This window comes from Pristiophorus japonicus, chromosome 15 (genome assembly GCF_044704955.1).
Source record: "Pristiophorus japonicus isolate sPriJap1 chromosome 15, sPriJap1.hap1, whole genome shotgun sequence".
NCBI lineage: Eukaryota > Metazoa > Chordata > Chondrichthyes > Pristiophoridae > Pristiophorus > Pristiophorus japonicus.
Window position 1 is genome coordinate 125,711,276 of NC_091991.1, and position 22,282 is coordinate 125,733,557.

Sequence of the window (22,282 nt, forward strand, 5' to 3'; positions counted from 1 at the left end):
TGGGATCAAAGGCTGGAGGTGGGAATCAGGGCAGGAGTGGTGAATTGGGGAGGTGGGGTGGGGCTGAGATCGGAAGAGTCAGGGACGCTGGATCTAGCAGATAAGTGGAAAGATACCTAGCTCCTGGATGCAGCACCTCTCGGCTCTCGGGGAAAACCGCCCGCCCGCCCACAGTGAAATTTGAAATGGTGGATCACCAGGAGGCATGCCAACCTCATTATAATACAGAAATGGATGCCAGGGAGCAGGTTGGCTCCCCCCCCCCACCCACCACCATACTCCCAGTCCCATCTCCGTTAAAACTGATAGTGGGTGGGTTGGTGATGGATTCTATTTTAATCTCCTGTTTGTTGGGGTTAAAATTCCCCCCATTGTCTTACTGACATCGCATTTGTAATTTCAGCTATTTTGCCCGGACGGAGAATACAACGCAATGGCCACAGCATTCTTCAATACCCCTGAAAAGAGTGTTCGTAGCCTGTTTCATGATTCTCCAGGTCAGTGTTAAGCTGGTAATGTGACTCCTTAGTTCAACGGATTTTAAAAGGCATTTTGTTGCAGTATTGGTATGATTAATGGTTCAAGAATGTTAACTAATGAATAACTCGTCACTACATGTCTTTTTATTAAACCAGCACTTTGTAATATCTTTCTTTTAAACTTGGTGCTTTATAGTTTTTACATGTTATATATTTCTAAAATTGTTTTGTCACTTGACTAATTTTTAAATTCTACTAGTATTTATTTTGAAGCCTTTAACCACCTCAATTTGCTGGCCCCTTCTATTATACGTCTTTCAGAAGAAAAGCAAGTAAAAGAAAATAATTTTGTTTAGTTTTTGGATGGCTGTACCTGGAATGTGGTTGCAATGTTATGGAGATTTAAATGTGCTTCCTCTCTACCCCATGGCCATTTATCATTAGTCATTTTATTAATTTACAGGTATATGCACTTGTTAGGCCTTGAATCCAATTTTGCCATGTTTATATTTGCATTATATATTGAGCACGATGTAGGAAGTAACAAAAAAAAGAAGCACTAATCATTGTTCATCCTCCACTTATGAATTAGTAGGTTTCCATCCAAATAAGCAAACGCCATTGGGACACTGTCTCTCTCAAAAATTAGGTACTACACAACAGCCAGCTATGCATATAGATTTCCACAGCCTTTTGCTCCATTTAAGGTCTTGCCAAAATAAATTAAACCTAAGTTATCGTTCTTCTTTCATTAGCAGCAATGTTTTCATTCTGTTGTCCCCCGTCAGGGAGAGATCTTCTGCGATAGGTCCATTCCAGGGTCATACATCTAGATGTGCACAAATCTATTTCAAAAAATCCAAAAAATGCTTATTATGACTACTTGACATAATGGAAAATATTCTTGAATGAAAGGATGGGATACGATAGTTCACACATTGGATAGATTCAGAAACCTGCCCCTCTCCAACATGGAACAGCTTATCTACAGATCAAGATCTGTTTAGACAGCAACAAAAAACAATTTCTTTCATTGTCAAAAGTACTAGCGGAGTCACATTCCATTGTTACTCAGTGTGTAGCTTTCTCACGTAATGAGACCTGTGACTAGCAGCAGAAACTACCCATCATAGCAGCCCAGTCATAAATTTTAGGCTGCTTCTCAATTATGCCCAATTTTCTGAAAGCAAAAAAAACTTTGACACTGTGTGTGTGTTTTTTTTTCTCTCTTTTTCTCTCCCTCTCTTTCTTTCCAAATTATTTTGGAGACAGTAGCAGGGACGCCATTACTAGCCATAGAAAATTTGGCTATGTATTAAAACTGAGCACCAAACATCCCATAGTGATTCCATACAAGCCAGACCTGTAGTCACAGAAAAAGGGTTAGATCTTGTGCACTTTCTGAGCCTCTGCTGAGTGGCTTCTTTCTTGAAACCAACAGTTGCCTGTTCAAGAATTTATCTACCATTTGAAAGCAACACCAGCATTGTGATATGGCTTCTCCAAAGGCTGTGTAGTGCAAGCATAATGGCTCCAGTCCCTTGGATATCATTTTTTCGCTCCTTTAATAATTAGTGTCCCTCTGGGTCTGTTGTATGTTTTAAGGGTTCAAGTAGCAGCACATCACCTACTTACAAGTGGTGGAACATTTTGTTTTGAGAACTTCCATTGGAATCGGAACAATCCCTGTACTGGAACACGTAGGCCCGAGGCACACCTGATCTTGGGCCTCATTTTCCTGAGACGGGTGATGTACAGATGCCTGGTGGACATCCCGGGCAGCTCACCGGCGAATTGGATGTGAATTTTGGGCTGCTGCATCGCCGGCAGCAGCTCTCAGCTATGTCCTGGGAGTAGAGGGGTGGGGGGGTAATGCAAGCAGGGGTTGGCAACAAGGTTTGGCACAGTTACACATGCAGATAAGTATTACACCTTTTTGATGGCACCTGGTGATCCCTTTAAGGACTTGTGCTTAGGCCACATGTAGATGCTTACTGTTATGGCTTATGATATCATTGGAGCTTTTCCATGTTTCTACACCTTTGGATATGCAAATAAGGGGCCTAACTTGTTTCAGGGACAGGCTCCGGACACTTTTTTTCTGCCTTCATCAATATGGCGGGAGGTGCACTATCGTATTTATATAGCACCTGTAAAATAGAAAAACATCCCACTGTGTAATAAAAAAAATTGAGTGCTGAGCGAAAGAAGCAGATATTCGGGTGACCAAAAACTTAGTTAAAAGGGTGGTTTATAAGGAGGGTCTTAAAGGAGAGATGGATGGGCTTTTTGTGCATAGGGACTAGGTGGCTGAAACATGCACACAGATAATAATGATCTTCAGCTTCTTGCAGACAAACACCAGGCATGGTTATATACAGTACAGAGTGCCATTAAATAATAAACAGAATCTGGTAACCAGGTTAGCCATTCAACAGCACTTAAACTTTCATTTGCCCATTTCCTTCCTCTTGCCATCTTCCTCTCTCTTTCTCTCTTTCATGTGTCCCAATGGTGAGAGAAACTGCAAATCCACCAATCCACAGCCTAGTCACTCGAGAATGTTAGTTCATTGTTGCAGTTATTGTAATATTTTAGAACATAAGAAATTGCCCCCTCGACCCGGCTCTGCCATTCAATAAGATCATGGCTGATCTTTGTGGGGGGGGGGGGGGTTTATCTCAATGTTTATAACATTATTTCTTGTCAAATAATCCCTTTTTGTGGATGAGAGGGGACATTTTTTTTAAAGTTCAAAGCAGGATTAATTTGATGTTGAAGATTAACAAGAGCGCTGAATACTGTGAAACCAAATGTGAGATGCTAGTGTTCAATAACAGTATTTACTTGATCAATATGATCTGTCTTTGCAGGTTCATACAATCCTTGGACTCTGAGCTTGTTTACTTTAAGTTACTTTTTACTGGCCTGTTGGACATATGGTTTAGCAGTATCCAGTGGAGTCTTCATTCCATCCTTACTGATTGGTGCTGCATGGGGAAGATTGTTTGGAATATTTATTTCCACCGTTTCAACAAACTCTGTGAGTTTCTTTTTTCATAACCTTGAACAATAGTAAGTGTAACACATAGATTTTTGTTACTTTCTAAAGCAAAGTCTAAATGAGAAAACCAAGATGGTAAATTTTGAATTTCTTAGTGCATATCTAGCTTTGCCAACAAATGAATCCCGAACACTTCATATTATTTGTGCCTCTAACATGAAATAATTGATTTGTTTCTGTCTATAAAATGTTTATTTCATTAATTTGTTCTCTAGATATGTGCTGAAAGATCGTTCTTGCTGCCTATTTAGCTATGAGTTGAAGATAACATTGTCAAGGCTTAATGTATTATCTGTTTTCTGGGATAGTTCACAAAGTTTTTTTAGTCTAATGAGATTTTGTTCAAAGAAATGAAAATTTAGCACATGAACCAGATAACGACCAGTCTATCCAAAAGCAAAATACTGTTGGAAATCTAAAATAAAAACAGAAAACGCTGGGGATACTTAGTAGGTCAGGCAGCATCTGTGGAGAAAAAAACAGAGTTAACGTTTCAGGTCGATGACCCTTCGTCAGAACGACTAGTCTATGTCTTGTACTGTTAGTTTTAGCATACTTAGCCTATGGACTCAGTAAGGAATTTCTTCAGCCATTTTTCTTGAGAATAAAAAGACAGTCATTTTTGACTTTTTTTCTCCTAAGTAATTCTGTAATAATAGAGGAACTGATTTGTGTTGACCTGTTTTTTTTGAGCCAGCAGCAATGAAGTGTCACCTATCACCAAGCTATCTTCCTTTTCCCACTAGAACCCTCCTAACATCTGATTGAATACTCAGTAGGATTTTACTGTGAAAGATCTGAACCTTATGGGACCAGAGGTTTATTTGTGTTCCAAAAAAAAATCCTTGCGAGTAAAATTTGATTACAAGACAGACAAAACTCCTGACTTGCTTAATGAGATTATCTGATGGTCTCCTGCTCCACATGCGCACCCTTAACAGTCTTAATGCTAGTTTCTGTTCACTACTTAAATTGAGTGAGATTCTGGTCACTTGATTTTAGCTTTCCCAAGAGTGGGGCTCTGGGGAAAAATGCACATCCCTCCAGCACTCAACGCAATCTTGTGTTGCCATGAGAAACATTTTGGCATCGACTTTCTGATTGTCGTACTCCAAGTTATGCAATTTTAAATTAATAGATGACAGTCACTGTTCCATTTGAAAAATCTAAGCCATTATCTCATTCCAGGACTTCATATCTGGGGTAGGAGTGTGAAACAAATTCTCCAGAGACTGATATTTGTGACACCATTTCCTTTCACATTCCTTTGGTATAGGCTGAACCCAAGAGTTTTCTCTTCTCATTAACATTGTAGGAAATATCAATTTTCTCAGAGATAAAGGAGTTTTTTTCCCCCAGATGGCTTCTATTTCTCTGGGAAGCAGTGGAAAATATTTAATTCACTCTACATTACATTCATTTTAAGAACATTGATTTCCCTGGAAGAGAAAAATGTAGCATTTTCAATTGATTTGAGTTCATCCGAATATTGATCATTCGCCTGTTTGGTTGATATTCTCCAGTCGGTGAGACTGGGGACCACTAGGATGTCCAAAGTAGAATTGGCACAGTTGAAGTAGAATGCGATGTATTTGAACAGAATATGTAGCATACACTAATGATACAATGCTATTAAGCTGTACTGGTATTATGCCTTGTGTGACATAATGGATTATCTATTGGATTCATTATTTCTTGTTGGTCACAGCACACAGAATTAAAATTGGTTACAGCTAGTAACTCAGACTGGCTCATATATAAACTTCAGGTCAAGGCAGACTTAGCTTCTTAGTTCCTGGGGAACTTGATATGTATGGATCAATTGCTGCTATCAACCTTGGATGGGGACCTATCTCTCCTCATTGAAAGTGTCGTGAATTGATCAATTCCATTAACTTACAAGCATCCTATGAGGCCATGTCTTGCCTATGTTGCAGCTCGATGGTGGTTAGTCCGGAGCCAGTAACAATACGGTTAATCAGAAGGCTATGTAGTAGGAGGTAATCATATTAAAAGTAAAAACTATATTGCAAGGGTTAGTTATATATATATTTATAAAATTCAGTTGGACTTTTGTGGTTGTTTTAATTGGTTTATTTTCTGTTGCACTCTACAGACTTGGGCTGACCCAGGGAAATATGCTCTGATGGGAGCAGCAGCACAGCTTGGTAAGTGTGGTACTTGACCAGTGACCTACATACTGGAAAGTTACGATTTCCAGTCTAACAGTCGAGGGATATTAGATAATTTCCTGTTGCCTTTCCTATAGCAGGAAAGTAATTTGTATAACAGCCCTGCAGTCTTTGAAAACTTCTCTTTTGCTGTGATTTGGTTAGGAATATTGGCAACAAATTCATTGTGGAGGAATTTTCATTAATCCTAAAGGGCTACATTTTATGAAATCTGCTACCATAAAGTAAGCAAAGTGCTCTCACTAGACGGAGGAAATGATTTTGATACTTTTGTTTCCAACATATCTTTGAACTAAACGTTCAGAGTTGCAGCTAAGTGGACAATTTGATGTAGCAACATTACATAGGGTGTGAAATTGCCCTTTTTTTAAAAAAGAGGCTTGTTAGGGCCTCTGGGGTGGGTGGGGGGCGGTTAACGGGGCAGAAGAGACATTTGCCCCGGGGGGGGTGCGCTACCGGCTCCTGGGAAATTGCCCAGGAGTTTCCGAAGGTGCTGCCAAGACAGCGGCGCATCCCCAGTTAGCGCCCCGGGTTGTCATGCATCGCCGACCCCTTACCGCCCCGCGAGGCTCGCCTGAGCGGATGTCAGCACCAGCTTTGCGGGTCGCGAAGCTGGCTGACATCTGCTATCTGGGCGCTACTTAAAGGGGAGGCCGCGCCACCATCTTTTCTGGATTGCTGACTCTCGGGTTGGCTCCAGGATGGTGGCCCTAGCCTGGTCTGGGCCGCCATTGTGCAGCCCGGCATTCCGTTTCCACAGCTACATTTAGGAAGCTGGGAACTCTCTACCCTCGTATTTACCTGACAAACATTTTCTGAAAAATCACTTTTTTCCCTCCTGTGGCTCGAAAGTGATTGTAATGATGTGTGCCACTTTAAGCTGATGGAGGCCTTTAAGTTCAACAGCAGTATGTTATTTCCTGCCCCCAATGGGTGAGTCCCTAATTGGAGGCAGTCTTTATGTCTACAATGTGCACAAAATGATGATGAAGCAGAAAATTATGGTTAGATCAACGCTCATCAAGTGCACTCGATCAGGATTGTACTCAATCTGAAAATCTGAGTTTGGGTGATTAAAGTAGAATGTTCATTTCCCAGTGCAGTCATTTTAAATATCTTGTATCTGAGTTGGAATAACTACCATTTATCACACTAATACAAAAACAAAATACTGCGGATGCTAGAATCTGGAATTAAAACAGAAAATGCTGGCAATCTCCACGGGTCAGGCAACATCTGTGGAGAGAAAGCAGAGTTAATGTTTCGGGTCAATGACCCTTCATCAGAACTGGAGAGTGTTCGTAAAGAACGGATTCTTAACAAGCACTGAAAGGGGGAGGGGAAGAAAGAACAAAACGGAAGGTCTGTGATAGGTTGGAAGACATGAGAGATTAGAGAGACAAAATGGAGGATGGCCCAAATTCAGATGATAATGCCAGGAGTTAGAAAACCATTAGTCAAGATAGGGTGTGAATGGTGGGTTAATGACCAGCTACCATTAGAGACGAGGAGAAAAAAAAGAAAGAAGAAACTAGCTTGGGGTGGGGGGGTCGGAAAGAGAGCCATAGATTGGCAACGGCTATGCTCTGAAATGGTTGAACTCAATGTTGAGTCCAGAAGGCTATAAAGTGCCTAAACGAAAGATGAGGTGTTGTTCCTCGAGCTTGCGTTGAGCTTCGTTGGAACCGTGTAGGAGACTAAGGACGGAGAGGTCAGAGTAGGAATGGAGCAGAGAATTAAAGTGGCAGGTGACTGGAAGCTCGGGTCACACTTGCAGACTGAATGGAGGTGCTCCGCAAAGCGGTCACCCAACTTACGCTTGGTCTCCCCAATGTAGAGGAGACCACATCGTGAGCAGCGAATACAGTATAATAAATTGAAAGAAGTACAAGTAAATCGCTGTTTCACCTGGAAGGAGTATTTGGGGCCTTGGATAGTGGGAAGGGAGGAGGTAAAAGGCAGGTGTTGCCGTGAGAAGGGGAAGGGGAAGGGGTGCTGGGGGTTACAGTGGAATGGACCAGGGTGTCGCAGAGGGAGCGGTCTCTTCGGAACGCTGAGAGGGGAGGGGAAGATGTGATTGGTGGTGGGATCGCGCTGGAGGTGGTGGAAATGGCGAAGGATGAGGTGAGGAGGGGAGAGGTTCTGAGAGGGAGGGGAAGGGGTGAGAGCAGAGGTGCGGGCAATAGAACGGCAGAGGGGAATCCTCTGTTGAGGTAAAAGGAAGACCTGTCAGAGGCACTAGTGTGGAAGGTGGCATTGTCCGAGCAGATGCGACGGAGAAACTGGGAGAATGGAATAGAGTCCTTACAGGATGCGGGGTGGGGGGAAGTGTAGTCCAGGTAGCTGTGGGAGTCAGTGGGCTTATAGTGGATACTGGTTGAAAGCCTATCCCCAGAGATGGAGACGGAGAAGTCGAGGAAGGGAAGTCAAGGGAAGAGTTGGAGGTGGACCATATGAAGGTGAGGGATGGGTGGAAATTTGATGCAAAGTGAATTAAATTTTCAAGTTCAGGGCGAGAGCATGAAATGGCACCGATACAGTCATCAATGTACCGGAAAAAGAGGTGAGGGAGGGGACACAAGTAGGACTGGAACAAAGACAGCCATAGCTAGGACCCATGCGGGTTCCCATAGCAACACCTTTAATTTGGAGGAAGTGAGTGGAGTTAAAGGAGAAGTTGTTCAATGTGAGAACAAGTTCAGCCAGGCGGAGGAGGGTGGTGGGGGATGGGGACTGGTTGGGCCTCTGCTCGAGGAAGAAGTGGAGCGCCCTCAGGCCATCCTGTTGGGGGATGGAAGTCTAGAGAGATTGGACATCCATGGTGAAAAGGAGACGGTTGGGGCCAGGAAACTGGAAACTATTAAAGTGACGGAGGGCGTTGGAGGAGTCGCGGATGTAGGTGGACAAGGGGAGAAAAAATAGAGTTGAGATAAGAAGAAATCTTTTTTCCTCCTTGTCTCGAATGGTAGCTGTTCATTCATTCATTCATCATCATCATAGGCAGTCCCTCGGAATCAAGGAAGACTTGCTTCCACTCTTAACATGAGTTATAAGGTAGCTGGACAGTCCAATACGAGAACCACAGTTTCTGTCACAGGTGAGGGAAAGGGTGGGCAGGGAGCCTGGTTTGCCGCACGCTCTTTCCGCAGCCTGCGCTTGATTTCTGCACGCTCTCAGCGACGATACTCGAGGAGCTCAGCGCCCTCCCGGATGCACTTCCTCCACTTAGAGTGGTCTTTGGCCAGGGACTCCCAGGTGTTAGTGGGGATGTTACACTTTATCAGGGAGACTTTGAGGGTGTCCTTGTAATGTTTCCGCTACCTACCTTTGGCTCGTTTGCTGTGAAGGAGTTGCGAGTTGAGCGTTGCTTTGGGATTCTTGTGTCTGGCATGCAAACTATGTGGCCTGCCCAGCAGAGCTGATCAAGTGTGGTCAGTGCTTCAATGCTGGGGATGTTGGCCTGGTCGAAGACGCTAACATTGTTGCATCTGTCCTCCCAGGGGATTTATAGGATCTTGCGGAGGCATCGTTGGTGGTATTTCTCCAGCAACTTGAGGTGGGCGGGTATTACTACAGCCCTGTAGACGCATGAGCTTGGTGAGGGCCTGGTCTTCAAACACTCTTTTCCTCAGGTGGCCGAAGGCTGCACTGGCACTCTGGAGGCAGTGTTGGATCTCGTCGTCGATGCCTGCTCTTGTTGATAGGCTCCTGAGATATCCTGCCATTCACACCCTATCTTGACTAATGGTTTTCTAACTCCTGGCATTATCATTTGAATTTGGGCCATCATCCATTTTGTCTCTAATCTCTCCTGCCTTCCAACCTATCACTTATGTTCCCTTTTGTTCTTTCTTCCCCTCCCCCTTTCAGTACTTATTAAGAATCTGTTCTTTCTGAATACTCTCCAGTTCTGATGAAGGGTCATCAACCTGAAACGTTAATTCTACTTTCTATCCACAGATGCTGCCTGACCTGCTGAAATTTCCAGCATTTTCTGTTTTTATTCCATTTATCACAGTTGTTTTTAATGATCAAACAGAGCAATCGTTATTAATATGGAAGGACTTGGCACTGTTGTGGAACATAACCAGATTCCTGATTATTTTTGAAAGGGACAAAAAGGAAACCATTAACATTTAAACTTTTTGACTTTGAGGAAGTTCCTTCAGTTAGGAATAACTTTGGGCTTGTTATATTCAAAACAACATGTTGACTACTACATCCCTGAGAAATCTAGATTCGCAATTCACATTGATCTGTCTAATGAGAGAGACAGGAGCCAACTAATATACATGCATATAAGCAGTCTTATCCTATCAGATGTAGCTGAGCTTATGGCCTGTCACTTTCCATTGACAGGAGGAATTGTGCGAATGACGCTGAGCCTGACGGTCATCATTGTGGAGGCTACTGGAAATGTGACGTATGGTCTTCCCATCATGTTGGTGCTGATGACTGCCAAAATAGTTGGGGACTTCTTCATTGAGGTACCTGTTTATTTATTTCAAATGTTTGAATACTGAAAGTATAATCTCTTTATGAACATTTCTTCAAATGAATCTTTCAGTTTGCATAGAAAAATAGGCTTTGTTTAGAAAAGTTAATTCGTTTTAATTGTCAGCATAGTTTGTTGAATTTCATAGTTTTATATTGATGTGAATTGAGGATCAAAAGGTTGGTGTAAATTAATTAGTTGGATAAGTTATCTCAGCATCCTCTTGCAGCTGGGAGGTAGGACTTGGGCCATGATGAATCTGCTTTTGGACTAGAACAAGCAGTAGTATCACTTCTTGGGGAACAGGGTTTTGTAGGAGTACTTTGGATTGAAAGTACTTCAAGTTCTCGTCCTTCACTCCCTTTAAAAAGAGAGCACGCTTCACATAGATCACCAACAGGAAGAAATTAAGGCTATCTCCGTACGATATTTTAGCTTTGATCGCGTGGTAATGTTGGGCTGGTGCTCAAGTTACTTGGACATCCCTTAGCATGTTTGAGTCCTTATCTGGGTCTGCTGGTTCTTTTCCCTTTTGGCAACTTCAGATGTCCTTGTGCAGCTTGTTGTTCTTGCATTAAAAAATTGTTTTGTTTGTGCTTCAAACTTCATTTTTGTTTTATGAAAGTGCATTGATTTGCAGTGAGTGCTGTTTTATAATTATTGTTTCTAGTGAACGCTAAGAAATATCAATTGGAGCCTTTGCAGTATCTACAGGTTCATTTATGTGTAGTTTAACCACATTGGGAGTAGTATCCATGGTATGCTGTAACGAGGCATAAGCAGAATATGATGTGATCTCGGTCTCATGTATGTGGCCATTACAGTGATACAGATGCAAAACTGTTGAGGCTAGTCCAACTCAGTTGAGCTAGCAACTCTGAGGCATTTATCTTTGTGGGCAATTTTTAGAGGAAAAATATTTTTTCAATTACGTAGGTTTTTGTTGCTGACAAATAATTGAGAATAAAGATTGCAGGGCCTTTTCCTTGAGTATTTCTTCAACATAATTCAGTGTGTACCTTTGAAATGTTCACAGTATTGTGAACCAAAATAATGGATAAATGTGGGCCTCTCCAGTTTCAACAGAATATTTCTGCACTCACCCAATATTTAATCCTCACAATATTGGTACACAGTTGAGATTAACAAAATGGGGTGCATAGATTCAGTGGCTAATTTTCTTTGTTGTTCCTTTGCTCCCTATTTTCTCCCATGAATGTAAAAGTCTGAGCTGCTTATTCTTTTCTGATCTCCTGTTAATCTGCTTAGTATCTAGTAAGAAGGGGATAAGCATTAATGCATAGAGTTTCAAAAGTGCCTGCTCTTCCTGTTCTCAAAATGAAGTACAGTGCTCCATAGTTCACAAATGAAAAACAGAAAACATAGAAATTCTGGTCACTCAGTATCTGGAAGAAAGGTTAATGCATTGAACAGAACTGGTTGATTATGGGTAGATAACTTGCCGCACTGTCCTAATGACTCTCCCAACTGAAGTGATTGAGCGACCCATGACTTCAAAATCTAACTAAGTTCGAACTGGTCTTGACTCTCATCCTGCGGAATAAACAAAGTGTTGCAGTGTATACGACCACAAATAAAAAGTCTATTTCTATCCAACTTCAAAGGAATATGTTCACCATTTAAGGATTGGGATGTGAAGCTTTAAAAGTCTGTCGTTTATTTTTAAACTGTAAACACAGACTGATAAAAAATAGAGTTTCTGTCTTGCAGTTTAATGTAAGAGAGCAGTGGCTCTCTTACTGGCTCAATCTGCCAAGTGTTGAATTTCACTCAAGGATTAGTACGGATTAAATACTTATCCCAATATTAACAAGTGCAAGTAAATCCAGATCACATTAAGAAATGCAATACATATCTCAAATTGGTGTCTGTGTTGAGAACATCAATCTCTTTCTGTTAAGGGGATTCACAGCTTAGTCTTTAAGTACTTGATAAATCGCAGCTGCTTAGCTCAGCCTTCTGTACAGTTTGTCATTGTAGCAATACGTCTAATAACAAGCTGCATTGCTCAGCATGTGAGAGAATTTTATCTTCATTCATGCACAGGCATAACGGAACACATTTGCTATTTTAACTTGTAACTGTTTTCACTTCACTTGGATACAAGAACATTTGCTAATTACACTTTCCTCAAGTGGCAATGTTGCTTTAAATGAGTAGGATTATGTTAGCTAACGATTTCAAACTATCTGGTCGTTAAAGCCAAGATAATGGGTCATTTTTTCCCCACGACTTTGAGAAGACATAATCTTCAATTCTGTTACTGTTGGCTGTCCCTTTTTATTCTCAAGTCTAGCTAACTATTTAATATTGATTTCTATTTTAATAGTATAAAAATACTAGTTAGGTAAATTACTGTTGTGTTCTGTAATATATGTACATATATTTATATGTAATGTCTCATATTTTGGGAGTTTTGAATATTGTTCTGCAGAGAGGATTTGGAAAAATAAAAATTATTTTCAAATATATCTGCACCCAAGAGATTCACGAGAATACTACCAGGAATGAGGCACATCAGTTCTATGGAGAAGCTGGTGCTGTTGTCCTTCGGGGTTAAGAGGAGATTTGATTGAGGTGTTCAAAATCATGAAAGGGTTTTGATAGTCAATAAGGAAAAGGGTCAGTAACCGGAGGACACAGATTTAAGGTGATAGATAAAAGAACCTGAAGCAACATGAGGAAATCATGCGACCAGACTCTCTCTAGTTCAGACTGATTTGTGTTAATCCTACAATTGATCTGTGAACAGATCGTTAAATAGAAATCAATAATATTTGTGTGAGGCAAGTAAGTACCTGAAGTCTTACAAACATATGAGCATGTTTCAGGGTCCCAATTAATGCACCATGACCATTTTCATTTAATTTTTCCTAATTACGAAATCCTACGCTGTTGCTGTTTGTGGCTTTTTTATTTGGCCTTGAAATGTAGTCAGTAGCTTCTAACTCCTTGCAAACTAACACTTAACTGCTGGTTCATTGGTGGGATCTATTGGCTTTGGATTTGCTGTTAATTCTGTTAGGTAAAATGGATGATATCACATTTTTGTACTTTCATACACATCTGAAAAAAACTCAGATTTCCTGTTACCAATCTTTTCGCTGAAGATGCATTGAGTAGTAAAAATAATTACATTCTGAGGAAACGCTTGAAATGTACATGTTTTTTCTGTCTCCACTAATCTTGGGGGCAAGGGCTGAAAGAGATTGGCTTTGGAAGGATGTGTCGGGAATTTATGGCAAACTGGGGAGAGTAGTGCAATGATCTATCACGTAATAAAATATTTCAATAATTCGTCGACTAATCTACATCTGAACTGTATCAATATAATGTAGAACATGGGTGTGAAAAAGACAGGGGCTGAAATTGGTGAAGGCCAAGTGCCGCTCAAAGGAATGCTGATGGCCTTCGAGATACCTGACGGTACTTTGGGTGGGAGTTTCGGCAAAAAGTCCTTTGAAAGGGCACCTGGCGGCAAAAGAGGGACTTACGCCATCAATCTGGGCAGCAGTGGGCGGGAGCTCTCATTCTCGGCAGCCGAGGATGGAGTCGGGCCCAGGGAGGTTCGAACAGCTGGAAATAAAAATCATCAAAAAAAAAACATCGGAACATCTTCAGGGGACCCCTATCCAAGTAAGTCGCTGTAAAGAAAAATTTAAAAAAATGTTTACCAACCTTTCCTTGCAGGTCTTCATACCTAATGTCGGGGATAGACCAGCCTCCTCGCAGCGGTCCTTCCCTGTCCTGGCGCCGACTCCCGCCCGCGGCAATCTGGTATCTTGGCGGGTGGGAGGTCACTTGCGCCACTTGGCAGCGGGTGGTTTCCTGGCGGTTCTCCCCTCCCGCCCGCACCAGACCAAATCGAAACTGGCACTGGGCGGAACTCGAGGAGGAATGTCGGTGGATCTCGGCGGCAGTGGGCCATCAATTTCGGCCCCTTAAACTTTAACGGTTATATTGATTTTTGTTTTAGGGACTGTATGATATTCACATTAAGCTGCAGAGTGTACCTTTCCTTGGTTGGGAGCCTCCTGAAAAATCCCATGCTTTAACTGCACGGTAAGAATGATCAGTTTGTCTTGTATAGTTACTCCTATGTCATAAGTTAAGAGAACTGTCAATTGGTCATGATTTATATAATATCCCTGCAGCTCTTCATTTCAAACCTATAATTAGTGATTCTGCATCTTTATACTTTTATTCAAGCCCTACCTCTCTCTCCAATTGTTTCATATCACAATAATGTGTTCTCATAAACTTAAAAACAGGGAGGGGGACAACATGAAATTTCTCTTTTTGTATTAGAAATTCACTGTAATTAATGTCCTACTAATGAAATTGCAGGAGCATGCACTTGGAAATGCATCGTTTTGTTTTCCGTCAGGAGCAGTTTTCTCCCTCAGAAATCTGCCCGTGATCATGCTGGGTTGTGTTAGTTGGGCTCTCGCCTGACACCTAATTATAGTTACTGCAATTCTGGGATTGTTCCAAATTTATTCCTGCTCTGAGTTTGCAACTACATGTTACAACAACAACAACTTGTATTTATATAGCACCTTTAACGTAGTAAAACATCCCAAGGCGCTTCACAGGAGTGTTATAAGACAAAACAAATAAATTTGCCACCGAGCCACATAAGAAGAAATTACGGCAGATGACCGTCATGGAGGTAGGTTTTAAGAAGCTTCTTAAAGGAGAAAAGAGGTAGAGAGGTTTAGTGAGGGAGTTCCAGAGCTTGGCGCCTAGGCAGCTGAAGGCACGGCCACCAATGGTTGAGCAGTTATAATCAGGGATGCTCAAGAGGGCAGAAATACTGGCACAAAATGGAATTTAAAACTCAAGTAGAAATATCTTACAACTCTTTACATGACTAATTTTAAATCCAAGCTCCCATCTTGTGTTTATGTGCACAGATTGTATCTTTGATGTTCATGATATTATACCAGATACACACATCTGCTTTGTATGCATTTGCCTTCTGCGGGTAGGGGATTGTATAAGAGGGAGAAGTCTGGTTCCTGACAGGCTTGGGGGTGTGATGCAATAATCTATCATCATATACAATAAAAAATATTTATGAATAACTAGAGAATTAATCTGCATTTGAACTTTATGAATCTAAAGTATAACGTATCTTAGAGGTTTAGCAAGGATCCATTATTTGGCAGATGCCTTCTCTAAGGAATTTAATTTTGATCCCATTTTACATAAAACTCAGATTTTATCACAAGTATTTCATAAGCATCAACAAGTAGATTTGGGTGCCTGTGAGAACCTGTAGTTGGTATTTTTTTAATACTGTAGAAAATCAAGATCCCATACCATGGATGTCCTGGTTTGGTTAAAATGTTGTGCATCTGAACAAAAAAGTTCCCATTTGTCTGACTTGGCAGTTCATATTACATTTACACAATTTTGTGTATTTTGTTATATCATCGTAAACTGCAGACTTTTTACCATTAGTTCTATTTGTATCAGACTCGATCATCCACTTATTATGGCCAAAACCTAGGGAGTTCAACAGCAAATCTGTTGCTTATGACTTGCATTAATGCTGCTCTAACCTACGAAATAAGAAAAATTCTGCAGAAAATGTATTGGCTAACTCTATGCACAACTTAATGAAACAACATGATTTCAGTGCTCGATACAGATGCAGTTCATTATTACTCAGAGGAACAGCATGACTGAGCACTTACATTAGTTTCAGTGTCAGCTGTAGTATACCCACCCTAGTTATTGCTGGGCACCATATTATAGGTAATGCTCCTATAAGATTAAGCTTGGAATGCTGTTCCATTTATGTTATTTTACCCCTTGCTTTGCTAGTGAGTTGCCAATTGTATGCAGGATGAATGTCAAAATGAGAGAAATTTGCCGGCAGCTTATAATGCACAAAAACCACCAATGCCAAAACCAGTCTGTTATAAAGGCATACATTGTATTATGTTAATTCTTTTTCATGTATTGTGAGCAACATTTGTTTTTCTTTAAATCTGTCTTATTGGGTTGTTTGACATAGCCATAATGGGTGAATGTGGGGAGGAAAGGGTAACTATAAATCCATATTGGAGCAAAACTGCTGACATCCTTTACATTAGGGGTGTAATGCACAGAGGGAAGGATTATTACCAAGGCCACTGGGTTTGGGTTTCATGGAAAAACTGACAAAATCAAGGAATTCAATTCCCCCAAAACATCAATAAAAATCCTGAAATCCCATGTAATAAAAGTGGAATTTAATTTATTCAGTCACCATTGAATTGTAGCCAAATACCTTGTGTTTTATCCCACTATTTAATTAGTTTTATTAATGACTGCATCAAATTGACTTGAAGCTATGAATGATCAGTAATCACAACACTGTACCCTTTTCCTTCTCCACCTTTGGTCACAGGGAAAAAGACACCCCTGTAAAAGGAGGCACTTGTTCAATCTCTTGCACAATTCCACAATTAACGGATCCATTGAAAAGGGACTCTTTCCTCAAATATACATTTACTATTTCCTATTCTGATCTACACTCGCATACATTTATATATTTACTCCCAAATCATTGCCTTCTTGAGTCCATTTGCTTACTAGGTTAAGATCTTATTGATTATTTATGTCCTTATAATTGTGACAAGGCTACATAGCTTGATACCTTCAGCAAATGTTATAACATTGCAAGAAATATTTCCCTGTCAGTTATGAATAATTTAGACTGGGTAACCCTCAGCTAGTTAGAGCTTTTGCTACCTATTCCTACATTACAACAGCGGCTTTATATCAAAGGTACTTAATTGGCTGAAGTGCTTTGGGATGCCCTGATGGTGAAATGTGCAACTTCCTTCTTGTTCGTCTTCCTTTCTTCCTCCCTCCCAGTTTTCATCCATCCAGCTAATTTTAACATCAATTGCATGAACCCCAGCCTCCTTTAAAAGACTTGCATGTGGAATTTTATCCATTACATTCCACAGGTCCAACCAAATTCTAATCCTTGGATGGCTCGCCAATTGCGGGCATGGGGGGCGGTTAGAAAGCTACAGCATTGTAGCCCTGATTCTCTTACCCACGATACCTGCAAGTACAGCTCCCTTTTCGGATTGCAGAATTAGCCCTTTAATTCTTTGTAACACGTGTGAATACCTTGTTTTAGTTTTAATATGAATTGCAAGTATAGAGTTATATGCATACTTATTTGTGTTCAATTCATAGAACCATTTTCCCCAAATACTGGAGAATTGATAAAATAATGAATATTTAGTTTTAATTGATGTTTTCAAATTCAATTTGTCTCTTTATTTTAATTTTACTCTTATACACCAAACTAGTGCATACTAGTATCGTAAAAGTGTTGACGTGATTTCTGGCACAGGAGAGAAAATAGATCCAGTTGCATTTTTGTGTATGTATCAAAACATGTTGCATAAATAAAGAGATTATGGTAAAAATATATTTTAAAAACAAATACATCATTCTATTTTAGCGAAGTGATGAGTTACCCAGTCACTTGTTTCAATCGACTAGAGAAGGTTGGACGCATAGTGGACATTCTTAGTGACATATCAACTAATCATAATGGATTTCCGGTGGTACATGAGAATCTTGAGGTATGTAGATACATTTTTAAATATAGATTTTAGTTTTCATATACTATATAGGGTATACAAGACAGTACAGGATGGTGTCCCTAAGCACAAACTGAACACAATATAAAACTTAATGCTGACCTCCTATAATTAGGATATGGCCAATCTAAGATTTATATAACTGCTAAACATGTAGGCCCAGAATTTGCTGTTGTAATGATGACAAAACTGTCAGTGTTCACCATCATTGCAACTGTGAAACTGACAGCAACTTCTGGTGCCTGAACATGCACAGTTAAACTCAGAAATCCAGGAGTTGCTGTCAGTCATGCCCTGCTCCTGCACAGGCCCTGAGCTGACAATTAATTGAAATCACTGAACTGACAAACTTCCTTTTTACGCTGGAATATGGCTGTTAAAAAAAACCCTGAAAAAGTTGAGCCCTGTTGAATGAGGTGTAACTGGGTTTTTAAGGGTGTACTGAGTCATAATTACTGTTGAACAAACATTCTGGCCCTGAAAAAACTAATGATATATTTAACAAAAATTTGGCATTCTACAATTTTTTTCATTATGATAATTCTTTGGTTTTTAATTTTTTAATTTGTTTGATATTTTAGCTTCTATCTTAATCCCATGAGTATGTCCCAATCTTTATTTGTCTCTCTAAAATGACTAAAGATTGAATGAAAATCAGTGCACTGATTTGCTGTCTGTGAGAATTCTTCAATGTGACTAGTTGCTTAGCCAGCTTGATAACATCCCTGTTGCTGGAGATCCCTAGACTTGGTGCCAGAATCAAATTAATATCAAGGGAGGTGAAATCCTCACCACAGTGATTGCTAGATCTTTGTGGGCAGCTTTCTTCGAGGTCAGCTGTGAAGGCTCCTCAATATAATGAGTGCAAGAGAAAAAACTGACAGAGCTCAGCCACATCACTCCTGGAGATCCTGATTCTGGAATCAATCCACTCTGCTTATGGTTTAATTAAAGTTGGAGAAAATGACCAAATTTTAAGTACAAAAGTCTTCTTGCTGAAGGCTTTTTAAACATTAATTCTCGAGATGTGGGCATCGCTGGCAAGACCAGTATTTATTGCCCATCCCTAGTTGCCCTTAGAAGATCTTAGTGGCCTTTCTTGGACCCCTTCAGCCCATGTGGTGAAGGTACTCCCAGAATGCTCTTTTTAATACCCATTTGATACTATTGAGTGGCTTGCTAGGCCACTTCAAAAGCCAGACAAGAAGTTGGTGTGAGTCTGGAGTCACATATAGACCAGCCTGGGTAAGGACGGCAGGTTTTCTCCCCTAAAAGGACATTAGCTGAACCAGTTATTGTTTTCAACAATCCAACAGCTTCATGGTCATTTTTTACTAATGCCAGCTTTTTATTTCTAGATTTAAAAGAAATACTGAATTCAAATTTTCCAACTTCCATGGTGGGACTTAACTCCCATCCTCTGGATTATTAGTCCAGGCCTCTGACTTAATAGTCCAGCAACATAACCACCATTTTGAGCCAAGTTCACTATAGTGGCAACTGTGTTATCCTATTCAATGAAGGGGGAACCCTTGTGGCTAATAATAGAAATTGCTGGATAAATAAGAATCTCCAAATTGCGTTAAACTGCTAATTGCCTCCTTGTTCAGTTCTTCAGCAGGACTTGCCTCCATTATCCCTGCCGGGAATATCAGTCAGTGTTGTACAGCTAATGCATATGGGATTGTTTCTTAGAACAGTATGTAACAAAACCTACAAGGGAGCAAGCTATCTTAGATCTGGTCCTGTGTAATGAGACAGGAAAAATAAATGATCTCCGAGTAAAAGATCCTCTCTGAATGAGTGATTACAGTATGGTTGAATTTGTAATACAGATTGAGGGTGAGGAAGTTGTGTCAGAAACGAGCGTACTATGCTTAAACAAAGGGGACTACAGTGGGATGAGGGCAGAGTTAGCTAAAGTAGACTGGAAACACAGACTAAACGGTGGCACAATTGAGCAACAGTGGAGGACTTTTAAGGAGCTCTTTCATAGTGCGCAACAAAAATATATTCCAGTGAAAAAGAAGGGCGGTAAGAGAAGGGATAACCAGCCGTGGATAACCAAGGAAATAAAGGAGAGTACCAAATCAAAGACCAATGCGTATAAGGTGGCCAAGGTTAGTGGGGAAACTAGAGGATTGGGAAAATTTTAAACAACAGCAAAGAATGACTAAAAAAGCAATAAAGAAAGGAAAGATAGATTTCCGAAGGTAAACTTGCGCAAAACATAAAAACAGATAGTAAAAGCTTTTACAGATATATAAAATGGAAAAGAGTGACTAAAGTAAATGTTGGTCTCTTAGAAGATGAGAAGGAGGATTTAATAATGGGAAATGTGAAAATGGCTGAGACCTTAAACAATTATTTTGCTTCGGTCTTCACAGTGGAAGACACAAAAACCATGCCAAAAATTGCTGGTCACGGGAATGTGGGAAGGGAGGACCTTGAGACAATCACTATCACTAGAGGGGTGGTGCTGGACAGGCTAATGGAACTCAAGGTAGACAAGTCCCCTGGTCCTGATGAAATGCATCCCAGGATATTAAAAGAGATGGCGGAAGTTACAGCAGATGTATTCGTTATAATCTACCAAAATTCTCTGGACTCTGGGGAGGTACCAGCAGATTGGAGAGCAGCTAATGTAACGCCTCTGTTTAAAAAAGGGGGCAGGCAAAAGGCAGGTAACTATAGGCCGGTTAGTTTAACATCTGTAGTGGGGAAAATGCTTGAAACTATCATTAAGGAAGAAATAGCGGGACATCTAGATAGGAATAGTGCAATCAAGCAGACGCAGCATGGATTCATGAAAGGGAAATCATGTTTAACTAACTTACTGGAATTCTTTGAGGATATAACGAGCATGGTGGCTAGAGGTGTACCGATGGATGTGGTGTATTTAGATTTCCAAAAGGCATTCGATAAGGTGCCACACAAAAGATTACTGCAGAAGATAGAGGTACGTGGAGTCAGAGGAAATGTATTAGCATGGATAGAGAATTGACTGGCGAACAGAAAGCAGAGAGTAGGGATAAATGGGTCCTTTTCGGGTTGGAAATCGGTGGTTAGTGGTGTGCCACAGGGATCGGTGCTGGGACCACAACTGTTTACAATATACATAGATGACCTGGAAGAGGGGACAGAGTGTAGTGTAACAAAATTTGCAGATGACACAAAGATTAGTGGGAAAGCGGGTTGTGTTGAGGACACAGAGAGGCTGCAAAGAGATTTGGATAGGTTAAGTGAATGGGCTAAGGTTTGGCAGATGGAATACAATGTCGGAAAGTGTGAGGTCATCCACCTTGGGGGGAAAAAAAACAGTAAAATGGAATATTATTTGAATGGGGAGAAATGACAACATGCTGAGATGCAGAGGGACCTGGGAGTCTTTGTGCATGAATCCCAAAAAGTTAGTTTGCAGGTGCAGCAGGTAATCAGGAAGGCGAATGGAATGTTGGCCTTCATTGCTAGAGGAATGGAGTACAAAAGCAGGGAGGTCCTGCTGCAACTGTATAGGGTATTGGTAAGGCCGCACCTGGAGTACTGCGTGCAGTTTTGGTCAACTTACTTAAGGAAGGATATAATGGATTTGGAGGGGGTACAGAGATGATTCACTAGGCTGATTCCGGAGATGAGGGGGTTACCTTATGATGATAGATTGAGTAGTCTGGGTCTTTACTCGTTGGAGTTCAGAAGGATGAGGGGTGATCTTATAGAAACATTTAAAATCATGAAAGGGATAGACAAGATAGAGGCAGAGAGGTTGTTTTCACTGGTAGGGGAGGCTAGCACAGCCTCAAAATACGGGGGAGCCAATTTAAAACCGAGTTGAGAAGGAATTTCTTCTCCCAGAGGGTTGTGAATCTGTGTAATTCTCTGCCCAAGGAAGCAGTTGAGGCTCGCTCATTGAATGTATTCAAGTCACAGATAGATAGATTCTTAACCAATAAGGGAATTAAGGGTTACGGGGAGAGGGCGGGTAAGTGGAGCTGAGTCCACGGCCAGATCAGCCATGATCTTATTGAATGGCGGAGCAGGCCCGAGGATGACACTAAGTTGGGTGGCAGTGTGAGCTGCGAGGAGGATGCTGTGAGGCTGCAGAGCGACTTGGATAGGTTAGGTGAGTGGGCAAATGCATGGCAGATGAAGTATAATGTGGATAAATGTGAGGTTATCCACTTTGGTGGTAAAAACAGAGAGACAGACTATTATCTGAATGGTGACAGATTAGGAAAAGAGGAGGTGCAAAGAGACCTGGGTGTCATGGTACATCAGTCATTGAAGGTTGGCATGCAGGTGCAGCAGGCGGTTAAGAAAGCAAATGGCATGTTGGCCTTCATAGCAAGGGGATTTGAGTACAGGGGCAGAGAGGTGTTGCTACAGTTGTACAGGGCATTGGTGAGGCCACACCTGGA

The 22,282-nt window shown here is 41.0% G+C and overlaps 1 protein-coding gene across 2 annotated transcripts in view; it reads left to right on the forward strand.

Moving 5' to 3' along the window:
* The window catches only part of clcn7 (chloride channel 7), a 103,705-nt gene that overhangs the window by 63,951 nt on the left and 17,472 nt on the right, over positions 1-22,282 (forward strand). For both annotated transcript variants that reach the window (XM_070900900.1, XM_070900901.1), the window contains 6 exons: positions 404-497; positions 3,353-3,522; positions 5,660-5,711; positions 10,095-10,222; positions 14,228-14,313; positions 17,726-17,849. In XM_070900900.1, coding sequence (XP_070757001.1) covers positions 404-497; positions 3,353-3,522; positions 5,660-5,711; positions 10,095-10,222; positions 14,228-14,313; positions 17,726-17,849 — 654 coding nt within the window. The remainder of the gene's footprint in view (positions 1-403; positions 498-3,352; positions 3,523-5,659; positions 5,712-10,094; positions 10,223-14,227; positions 14,314-17,725; positions 17,850-22,282) is intronic.